Here is a 12,114-nt window from a genome sequence, read left to right on the forward strand (position 1 = left end):
ATCATTGAAGAAAATGGCCAATGAAGTTTAGGTTTTATTGCAGATGATTCTTTTTTAATTTTTTTGTTAACATTTATTTATTTTTGAGAGACAGAGAGAGACAGAACACGAGTGGGGAGGGGTGGGGGGGGGTGGACACAGAATTTGAAGTAGGCTCTAGGCTCTGAGCTGTCAGTACAGAGCCCGACATGAGGCTAGAACTCATGGACCGTGAGATCATGACCTGAGCTGAAGTGGGACGCTTAACCGACTGAGCCACCCAGGCGCCCCAACTGCAGATGATTTTTTTTAAAAGAAACAACAAAAACTTCCATGTTCAAGTTTTGATGGTTTGAAGAAGGAGTTTTTGAGTTTGACATTTAACAACTTGATTTGCCGCATATCAAATAAAAAAACCAGAATATATTCGAGTGTGGTCAACTGGGATGCTTTAAATATTTTTATGGTGTTGCTTTCTAGCATTTGATGAATATAGAAATATTAGCCAGAAGGACATTGAGGACAGCATAAAAGGAGAATTATCTGGGCATTTTGAAGACTTACTGTTGGCCATAGGTAAGCCCTTGAGTGTTTGTAAACTGAGTTACTTTGCACTTGTTTTAAATTGATGTGAAGATTAGCTCCTTTCCTGTAAGAATCCTGAGTGATGCATCTTTATGCTCCCATATCCCCTAGCACAGTCCATGGTACACACGATATGCTCAACAAATATTGTTAAATGGATGCATGAAGCAGTTATCTTTTTAGGTTTTACTTTGTCTTTTAATTTTGTATTGGTTTGTCACCACGCTTGGGTTGTAAACTCCCTGAAAGATGAAAATATTACATTTATATTGCCATTTTTATTGGGGCTTGTTGAAAGACTGAGCAACTAAGCCAATTTAGTGATTCATCATATTTGGTTATTTTTGGAAGATATCAATGGCTTCCCAAAACTGAGCCCCGGTCAGAGCTATAGGTCTTCTCCCTCTTGGCCATGCCAACCAGGAGTATCGAACAGAAGGTCAGTCACAGACCAAATCTGTCCCTAGAGACATGTGAATTAAGGAGCAGACACAAAACACTGTTACATAAGTGGATGGGTCTTCTCAATGAGGTCTCTGCCTCGTTGTTATTTATCAGCAGTTAAAGATGCTAGAAGCAGAGCAAAGGTACACCCTAGGGAGTTAGCGGTGTAAGCGTAGGTGTTGCTGTGTCTGGGAGTTGGAGATGAGTCGGCTGCTGTGGGAGTTTCTCTGGCAGGTAATTTTATTTTCCTCATGACTAAAGGTAATTACTGTGCTAACGTTCTGTGCAAATATGACGTGATAAGCCTCTGAAATTCAGGTGAAGCATTCCCCTCTTCATTCTCAATAAAAGCCAGTGGTGACGAGGGGGTAGAGTGGTATGGTTACTCAAAGAATCTTTTTAAAAAATATATTACCACAGATTGACTCAGTTTCCATTAAATGAAACTGAACATTACTTTGCTTTTTTATAACAGTCCATTGTGCCAGAAGCATGCCTGCCTTTTTAGCTGAAAGACTGCATCAAGCTTTAAAGGTTTGTCTGGAAATTTCATATACATTCTTATTCTCCCTCAAGAAGAATATGAAAAGTATTGCATAATATTGATGGAATTTCATGTTTCTTTTCTCCTTTGATGAGTTCTTTTTTGTAGCTAAATTGTCTACTAATTTGTCTCATAGGTAGAGAGTATCCTAATCCTTATAGAGACAGGTACGGTGACGTGTTGACTAAATCGTTTCCTCCACTTCACAGTATATGCAGGCAGTAAAAGTTGTTTCAGAACACCAAGACTCAAGCCTGACCCATTAGATCCAGTGGCCTCTCAAACTGCCTTTCTTAAACTAAACCAAGCTGAGTCAGTAGCCTTTCGTGCCATAGAAACCCTGGGTTTCCTTGTCTATTTACCGCTGATAGATGGTGAGGTCTCTGAGTACAGGCATTTTTCTTGCTCTCTTCTATCTTCAGACCTTTGCACTGAGCCTGGAACTTTAGAAGATGCTTACTTCAGGGTCTTCACTGGAAATTTCCTATAAAGGTCCACATGTGCCTTAAAAGTTATGTTCAGAGTGAACACGCCAAGTCCCTCACCTCACCCCCCACCCAAAGGTGCTTCCTGTCCTGTGTTCAGTCACCTCAGTGGATAGCCCCAACAGGAACCAGCCTTGCCCTACTTTCTGAAGTTATACCATTCACCCTATCCTCGTCCCCCATGCCTCAGCCACCTTGGCCTTCTTTCTGTCCTTGACTATGCCAAATGTCTTCCCCCATCAGAGTCTTTGAGTTTGTTGCCCTCTCTCCCTGGAATGTACCTTCTCCAGATCTACCTCTGGCTGGCTCCTTCTCACCTTTCAGGTCACCTCCTGAGAGAGATCTTTCCTGACTAAACAGGTCAGTTTGCTTCCTTTCAGTCACACCCCATTATGTAATTCTTACTACTATTTACATAAACATGTTAATTTTCTTTACTGTCCATCTCCATCCATTAGAATGTAAACTCCATGCAAATAGAGATATAATCTGTACTGTTCACTACCGTATGCACAGTACATGGAGCAACGTCTGATATGTAGTAGATGTTCAGTAACTGTTTGTTGAATGAATGAAGAAATGAATAGTGTCAATATCCACCTAACTGCTCAGCAAGAAATTTTACACTTTTCTCCCTCCTTCATTCTCCCCAAATGATACATCCCTAAATTTTGTCAATATACCCTTGTAAGCACCCCTTAAATCTACACATTTTCTCCATTCCTACCACCATTATTCTAGGTCAGGCCATCATGAGCTCTCTTCTTGTTACACAGTCACCCCTGGATGGGTCCCAAAGCTTGTAGTCGCATTCTGTTCTCTGTATCCCACTCTTGCCCTACAATCCCATCTGCATGCTTCTGTCAAAGGGATTTCCTGAAACATAAATCTGATCTGCTTTCAACACTGTCATGTTCAACAGATTGCAGTTGTTCTCCACATTTGGGGTAAAGTCAGAATTTCATTCGTGGTTTACAAGGTCCAGCCTTTTCAGACACATTTCTTGCTATTATTCTTCCCCATTATTTATGCATCCTTGAATGTGGCATTCTTTCTTGGCCTGAACCTTCATGCATGCTGTCTCCTCTCTTGGAACATTTTTCCCCCTCTCTATGTGAGCCCTACCTTCTTTTCATCTGGCTGATTATTTAGGCCCCAGCTCAAATACCCGTTTCCCAGACAGACTTTTCCTAATTCTTGATCTATTTTAGGCTCTCCTTACATATGCTCCCATAGTACCCAATATTTCCCATATGTTGGATTATATTGTAATGGCTTGTTTTCTTGCCTGTATCCTTTACAAAATTGAAAGCTTAAAAAGGGTATCTCGTTTTTGTTTTTGACATTTTGCATGGTGATGGCACACAGTAAATGCTCAATAAATATTTCTTGAATATATGAATGATAAAATTTGATGACAAACGAGTGGAGAAGAGTCACTGTGGTTGAATATTTTGTGCAGCATTATCTATTTCCTGTAAGTATAGATCTATGTATTGTTTTGCGGCCAGTGAGATTTGTATTGTGGACACCTGTATTTCTTAACAGGGTGTTGGAACTGATGAGTTTACTCTGAACCGAATAATGGTTTCCAGATCGGAAATTGACCTTTTGGACATTCGAGCAGAGTTTAAGAAGCATTATGGGTATTCCCTATATTCAGCAATTAAAGTAAGTCTCCCCTCGAAAGTAGTAAAACACGTATTGCCCTTTTCTACTCATCTTCTTTCCTGCATACTCTGTAAACATAGAGATATGTGACTCAGTTTTCTTACTCCCTGTCAATGCATGAATGTGTTTTCCGAGTTTAAAATAGTGATAGCATAGGAGCGCCTGGGTGTCTCAGTTGGTTGAGTGTCCGACTTCGGCTCAGGTCATGATCTCATGGCTTGTGAGTTCAAGCCCCACATCGGGCTCTGTGCTGACAGCCCTGAGCCTGGAGCCTGCTCCAGATTCTGTGTCTCCCTCTCTCTGCCCCTCCCCCACTCACACTCTGTCTCTCTCTCAAAAATGAATAAATGTTAAATGAGCACTGGGTGTTGTATGTAAGTGACGAACCACGGGAATCTACCCCCAAAACCAAAAGCACACTGTACACACTATGTTAGCCAATTTGACAACAAATTATATTAAAAAAATAAAAATAAATAAAGTGTACAACTTGAGGAATTGGAAAAAAAATTTTTAATAGTGATGGCATAAATAAACAAATGAATGAACAAATAAATAAATACATAAATAATAGTGATAACAAAATGTCTCCCAAAGATAGTGATTATTTTTCAGCTCCAAAATCCCAGGCACATAACAGACACTCAACATTTTCTTTTAGGTTTAGTGACCATTAATTGTCCTTCTTCTTTGAATTATATGTGCAAATCAGTTACCTATATTTTATATTGTATTCTTATTTATTTATAGTCTTATTTATTTCAATTTTTCTTTATGACAATAGAAGGAAATAAAAATACATGTTTTAAAGTTCCTATTTTTAATGGAAGTATAGTTGGCATACAATGTCCCATTAGTTTCAGGTGTGCAGCATAGTTAAATCTCCTCTTGTTTTACTCAAAACATAGAGAGCATGGTTCTGCACTGTGGAACTCTTTTCATTTCAGTTTATAGGAAGTTTTCTCATTCTTTTTAACAACTGCACATCATTCCATTGCTTATGTATTTGCACCCACCATATCAATAGATGTTTCCAGTTTCTTGCTGCTACAAACAATTGAATGATGTTGTGCTATGCATGCCCAATTTCATGAGGTGCAAGTGTATCTAAGGGATACAGTCCCATACGCCAGTAGGATTGCTGAGGCAGATGTAAATACATTCGTAATCCTGGTAAATGTTACCAGTGCACTTCCCTTTGCACATCATGTAGTCAACTCGATTCATTCACGAAAACGAATCCTATTTTTCTTTCAGCCAGAGCTTTTGTTTTTACGCTAAACCTTTGCAGAAGGTGCTGCATGCTGAAGTGGAAATTGAGGAACTTATTCAACAAGGCATCTCTCAGACTGTGCCTGGGGCTTAGCACAGATTTCATCAGTTCACATTCAATGCAATTTGAATCTATTCTGACACATCACAATAGTTTCAATCAACACAGGAAGATTTAATAATGTTAACCATATTGTACTTACTAAGGCAGAAAAGTAGACTCATACATTTTATAAAGATTGCCAGTAACAAGGTTGAAACATAAAGAAGGCCTTCAGTTCACCCTCAGCAAACTGGAAAATTAAATTAACCATTAGTTCTCCCTCCCGCAGTAGTCTGGCTAATTGAGGCTTATTATATTAGGAAATATCTAAACTATGCCTGCCTTGATAGAAAAGAAAAATCCCTGGCTAAAGAATTCAGTTTGTAATTTAAAATTACATAAGGTTTCTTCATTTCTATCACCTAAGGTACATTTTTTTAAATGAAATGTTGGGTTGGATCAGGGAAAAAAATAGAGAGCCTAATTAAACTATTTCAATAATCAATAAATATAAAACAAATTACAAAGGAGACCAAAGACCTACCTCCCCCAAAATCCCAGGCTCGGATAGACTCACAGGTGAACTTCACCAAACTTTCAAGGAACAACTCTTATACAAGTTGTACCAGAAAACAGGAAAGGTGAAAGCTGCCTAATTCATTTTATGAATTTAGTATAATCTTGATTCCAAAGATATAGGATAAAGAAAATTACAAATTCATGTCACTTATGAACATAGATAGCAAAGAGTAAAATATTGACTGAATGTATCAGTTTAAATTTTTTTTTAACGTTTATTTATTATTGAAAGAGAGAGTCAGAGCCTGAGCAGGGGAGGGGCAGAAAGAGGGGGAGACATAGAATCTGAAGCAGGCTGCAAGCTCTGAGCTGTCAGCACAGAGCCCGAAGCGGGGCTCAAACTCACAAACTGCAAGATCATGACCTGACCTGAAGTGGGACGCTTAACCAACTCAGCCACCCAGGGTCCCCCGAATGTATCAGTTTATCAAAAAAAATAACGCATCAAAATCAAGTGAGGTTTAATCCAGGAATGAAAGAATGGCTCAACATCAGAAAATTAATATGATTGCCCACATTGCACACATATAAAAGATAATTATATAATTATTTCAATATTTTCAGAAAAAGCTTTTGAAAAGGGCCAATACCTATTTATGATAAAAACATTTACCAAATTAAGAATAGAAGCAAACCTCCTTAAATTGATAAAGCTTACATACCAACATATTATAACAAATACATATTTATACTTGGTGGAGAAACTTTAGATGCAATTCCTTTAAGATAAGGATCAGAACAATAATATTCCCTACATACTAATACATACCACGCTACTACTACCATTAATATACCTTAATGCTATCTTACAGAGGACTAGGGGTCCTGGACAGTATTGGAAAGGAAGAAAAAAATATGTGTAAAGATTCAAAGGGAAGTGTTGAAGCTTCCGTTATTTTCAGTAGATACAATCATCTTTCTAGAAAAAATCAACAGGAATTATAAATTATTATCAGTAATAAAAATTCCACAGTGTTGCCAGTTAAAGATCAACCTGTAAAAATTAATAGTCCTTCTTAGACTATATAATCAGAATTAAGCTACCATTCATAATAGAAACAAAAACTATATAACTCTATGGAGAAAACTTTAAGACTGTTCTAAAGAGCATAAAATATGTCAGTAAATGGAGAGCTGGTTCATATCACTTGAGTAATATGACAGGATATTGTAAAGATGTCAGTAATTCCTCAAAGTAAGCCATATAAATCAAATGCAATTTCAATCAATATTCCAGCTAGATTTCTTTGAGGAACTTGGTTAACTTACTCTAATATTTATGTGAAGGAATAAAGATTCATGATTAATCAACCTTGAATAAGAGTAAAGGGGCACCTGGGTGACTCAGTCGGTTAAGCATCCCACTTTGGCTCAGGTCATGATCTCACAGTTCATGGGTTCAAGCCCCACGTTGGGCTCTACGCTGATAGCTGAGAGCCTGGAACCTGCTTCTGATTCTGTGTTTCCCTCTGTCTCTCTGCTCCTCCCCTGCTTGTGTTCTCTTTCGCAAAAATAAATAAATAAACTTAAAAAAAAATAAGAGTAAAGATAGGGAAAGGGCTAGTCCTATTAGAGACTGACATGGTACAAAGCCATTATTGTTTTAAGTGTAGTTTTGGAGTAAGAACAGACAAATTAAGCAATGGAACAGAATGGAGACCTTAGAGACAAATTCAATTGTTTGTGGAAACTCATAGGATAGAGGGAACACCATAAATCAGTAGGGAAGGGACAGATAATTTAGTAAAAATGTATTTGGGAAATCTGGTCGATTCTACAGTGAAAAATAAAACTGGATCCTGCCCAACCCCATATCATTGGTAAACTGCAGATGAACTAAAAACCCAAAGATAAAAGATAAAATTAGAAAGTTAATCCAAGAAAATACAAGAGTTACCTTTGTGACCCAGGAGCAAGGAAAGAATTTTTAAATAAAACTTCAGAAGCACAAATCACATTGCAAAAATGACAAACAAAAGAAAATGTGTTATTAAGTATACTATTAAGTATAACATTATTATTAAGTAATCTCGTTACATTTTCAATACTGACACATAGGATTTTTTTGATGTTTAAATTTCTATAATTCTAAATTATAGAATTAAATTAAATTAAATTAAATTTCTATAATTCTAAATTTCTATAATTGCATATCACCCGACTTTTGGTTCTGCCTCCTCTTCCTTCTGCCTGTAGTTTGGACATTTTTCTGCTCATTTTTCTGCTCATTACACCTTTCTGGTGTTGGTGATTGGTGGGGGAGAGGAGGAGAGAGAGAGAGAGAGAGAGAGTAGGAAACACAAATGTGTCCCTCTCATTACTTAGTAGTAAGACATTAATACAAAATTTGGATAAAATTACATTAATAAGATTTCACTGAGCAACAAACTAAGTAGCTATTTAATAAATAGTACAATTCCAAGGTCTTAATGGAAATCATAGTAGCCATCCTCAACACATAGTCTATGTGGAGATTTGAGGTGACCATAAGTAAGATAATTAGAAGAATATACTATAAACAACATACAATTAAATTAAATACTGTGGTACAGAGGAGAGCAACACAGGAATTCAGAGTAAAGAAGTTTGGGGTTAGATAGGGAATGTTTCTTGGGGAAGTGGGTCTTGAGCCTACCTTTGAGGTTTAATAAGCTTGTGTTGAGTGCCTCCTGTGGGCCAGGTGCTATGCTGCTCAACAGGGACTCAGGTGAATGCTCTAGAAATGTATGTATGGTTAGGAGTAGGAGGGACAGAAGCAGTAAGGCACTTGATTGATGAGGCGATCTACCTTGGGGAATACTGAAAAACAAAATCCAACTGGCAAGATGAATTCAGATGAAAGAGAGTTTTGAGGTCACAGAATTTGTATTTCATTCATCCACTAGAGATATTTACTAAATGCATATTATGTACCTGGATCAGAGTTACAATTACAAGCAAAGAAAAAAAAAGTTTCCCCGTCCTTATGGAATTACAAATAAATGTAAAGTTACAACTATGTCAAATGTAAAGGAAAGAGATACAGTGCTGTCAGACCATAGGATAGGGATAGGAAAAGCTTCCGTGAAGAAGTTATGATTGAGTTCTAAAAATGAGTAGACAAAGGTTGTGGGGTTGGAGAATCAGTAAAGCATTTCAACAAAAGGAAAAGGAATTACAAGGGGAAAGACCTCATGGTAAAGAAACATAATGAGAAATAAGGCTGAAGGGACCAGATCACCCAGGACCATTTGTCAACCTTTGAAGATTTTGTCTTGAGCCCAAGAACCTTGAAGAGTTTTCCACTTAAGTGCATAGTGTCATGATCAGAAGTACATTTTGAAAAGATGCCTGTGATCACAGACAATGCATTGGAGAGAAGAAGGAAGAGATTTGGGGGTGTTGAGTTCTTTTATTAGTCATACTGGAGCTGCTACAACTGGGGATTGCAAAGTAATAATGCAAAGAGATCAAAGAGCAAAGGCTCAAAAGATATTTAGGAATTAAAACTTAGGGGACTTGTTGTGTTACCTTGGTAGAAGGAACAACAAAGAAAAGGTGTCAAGGATGACTTCCAGGTTTCTAACTTGGGAACAGATAGTGATGCCATTCCCTGCACGAAGGTCAGGCTTTAGGTTTGTTTGTTTGTTTGTTTGTTTGTTTTTGTTTTTTTACTTTTCTTTTTTGGGAATGGGGGAGAAGTTCATGAGTTTGGTTTTACACGTGTTGAGTTAGAGATGTCTTCGAAACATGGAAGTGGAATTGTCATGTCAGGAGCTAGTGGTATAAGATATATTTTCAGAGTCAGTTATGTTACTGAATAGTTGGACGTGAATGAAAATCCTCTAAGGAGAAAATATAGGTAAGAGTATAGAAGAGAAGAAATATAAAAGAGAAAAAAGCTTAGAATTGAGAACAGTAAGAATTAACAGTGGGAGAATACAGGTGATGAATCTAGAGCCAAGGAAACTAGTGACAAGAGATGGGAGCCTAAAGCAGATTTGTCATGGTCAGAATGGAAAAAGGAATAACGTAAAAACCACTGCAAAGAAATAATTGGCAGGATGGATTAAATGTAGAGAATAAAAGATGGGATCAAAGTTGGGAGAAGAAAGAATCAGTGGTACCACTGTTAAAATACACCAACACAGACATTTAACTTCTTAAGAGCAATTAATATGGCCTAATTCGGAAGACATAAATTATGTTCAAAGGCTTTGAAAATACATTAACTTTTTTGTGGTTGTAAAATTTCTAGAATAGCCATTTGACTAGAAGGCATAAAGGTGTAGAGGTAGAAGAAAGGATGAACATTTGTTTAGTACTGAGAATGGATCTGCATTTTATGTTAAGCTACTTGGATGTATTTTCTTTTTCTTAAATTTTTTTTTAATGTTTATTTATTTTTGAGACAGAGAGAGAGTGAGAGACAGAGTGCGAGCAGGGGAGGGGCAGACAAGGAGGGAGACACAGAATCTGAAGCAGGCTCCAGGCTCTGAGCTGTCAGCACAGAGCCCGACGCGGGGCTCAAACCCATGAACTGTAAGACCATGACCTGAGCCGATGTCAGACACCCGACTGAGCCACCCAGGCACCTGTAACTACTTGGATGTATTTTCTTGTCTAACTGATAGAACCGCTAATAATTGTTTACAACTTGGTCGGAGATGGTAAAGGGAGCTGTTTTAACACCCAGTGAGAGCACTGTTGGTTTATCTGCAGTTCCAGAGATTATTACATCTGGCAGAGCAAAACTTGGAAAGCCCAACAGAGGAAGAACCACAGTCTATATAAAATAAGAGAATGTGTATTAACGCCTATTGTGTCTCATTGTGAAAGCAACACATAACCTCTAAATAACCTTTCTTCATTGTGTCTTTTGCATTACTGCTTACTCTAATATTTATCCTGGTGTGAAACTTGGGTGTAAGAAGTGCTCACTGTTTGAGTTGCCTTGAATAAAATGAGAATAGTGTGAGGATTTTAAACAGTCTAGATTAAAAGCCAAGTTTTACCTCCAATGCTATGCAAAAGTTTTACCTGTTTTGCCTAGCAAACATGGCATCTTTGTACACAAGCCTGAATCTCACATGTTGTCTGTCTAAACAAAGATCTTTTTCGGCTAGCCTAGGGGAAAGGAACTGAGAAGTATGCACTTTGGGAATGTCAGGCAATGTAGTATGGTGTTAAGGGGCCAGGCCCTACCTGTTCATTAGTCTCTATATGATTTCCTAACCTCTGTTTTTCTCATTTTATCTGTCTATTAAATGGACATACTTAGGCTACCTACTGCATAGGGTCATAAGGGTTATAAGGTTAAAGTAGTTAACCCTTCCAAGAGCAAGTGTTTGATGAATATTAATATGTTATTAAGATTATCATTTTTAAAGTTTTGTTAGAAACGTAATATTATGTAATGTTACATAATTGATGCAATCTTATTTTTCAAATCCAAATTGAAATTTAACTGCCATGAATCAGGAAGAATTTAAACATTATATATTGTAAAGAAGATGCTAGGCTGGAACATAAGCACACTCAGGTATGAATGAATAACAGAATTACAGATGGATTTCACAAAATAGGACAAGTCATGAGTCTCACCCCACTGAATCACCCAGGACTGTGGGATTTCATTCGTTTTGGTCCCCTCATTATTTATGCTATATCTGTCCTTCTCTCCATCGGTCCTGTTCCTTACAGTCAGATACTTCTGGAAACTATGAAACCACGCTCTTGAAGATCTGTGGAAGAGATGACTGAGTGAAGAACGCAATCTCCGAAGGCCGCTGCTCCCACAACGGGCCTTTCCAACAGCTCTTACTCCTTTCTCAGAGTTTTGAAAACCCCAAGCAAGCGTAAACAGCAACTTGTTTTCCTAACACACACTTCCATCGTTCCATAATAACGACAAAAAGTGATTCTAGCAGAGCATCTCAGCATCATGTAGGAATTCATAAATGAAATTTTTAAGTGGTATTAAGGATCTACTAATACAAGATAAATTATATTTCAGCTTAGGAAGTGAGAACCTTTGCAGAATTCTAACACATTGAATGTGTAAGCAGCATTAATAAAAGCTGTTGCCTTTGTTAAAGGTAATTTGTCTGTTTTTTAGCCCATACCAACATTGTCTTGCTGTTCGCTAACAATTAATGATATTTTAAAACGCATTTTTGTTATAAAAGCTATTGCTGCTTTACTTTATGTATTACCTTATTAATCGCATTTATCTTTAAGAAAGGAATAAAATGAATGTAATCCTGGCCTGCTCTTTCTAGTTGTGATCAAGCTATAGGAGTGGCAGTGCATGATAAGTTATTTCAGCCCTCGGAAAACATCTGCTGAACTATTAATCTAACCACTTCCTGTCAAAATGGCAAGCATGAATTGTGGTTGTTTCATGCTAAATACTACTTTCCCAGAATGGCTATGTAGAATCAATTCGTTAAAGTTTCTTTTCCTCTAAAATAAGTTGGCAAAACTATGCATTTAAAGAAAATCCTTCATGTTATCTTTGAAAGGGACCTAAT

General features: G+C 37.4%; 1 protein-coding gene across 4 annotated transcripts in view; it reads left to right on the forward strand.

Moving 5' to 3' along the window:
• ANXA3 (annexin A3) overlaps positions 1-11,847 on the forward strand; it is a 53,365-nt gene extending 41,518 nt beyond the window's left edge. For all 4 annotated transcript variants that reach the window (XM_078445995.2, XM_078445997.2, XM_078445994.2 and 1 more), the window contains 4 exons: positions 460-555; positions 1,484-1,542; positions 3,586-3,708; positions 11,285-11,847. In XM_078445995.2, coding sequence (XP_078302121.1) covers positions 460-555; positions 1,484-1,542; positions 3,586-3,708; positions 11,285-11,344 — 338 coding nt within the window. In that variant the 3' untranslated portion in view covers positions 11,345-11,847. The remainder of the gene's footprint in view (positions 1-459; positions 556-1,483; positions 1,543-3,585; positions 3,709-11,284) is intronic.
• The last annotated feature ends 267 nt before the right edge of the window (positions 11,848-12,114 follow it).

This window comes from Panthera onca, chromosome B1, assembly GCF_046562875.1.
Source record: "Panthera onca isolate mPanOnc1 chromosome B1, mPanOnc1 haplotype 2, whole genome shotgun sequence".
NCBI lineage: Eukaryota > Metazoa > Chordata > Mammalia > Carnivora > Felidae > Panthera > Panthera onca.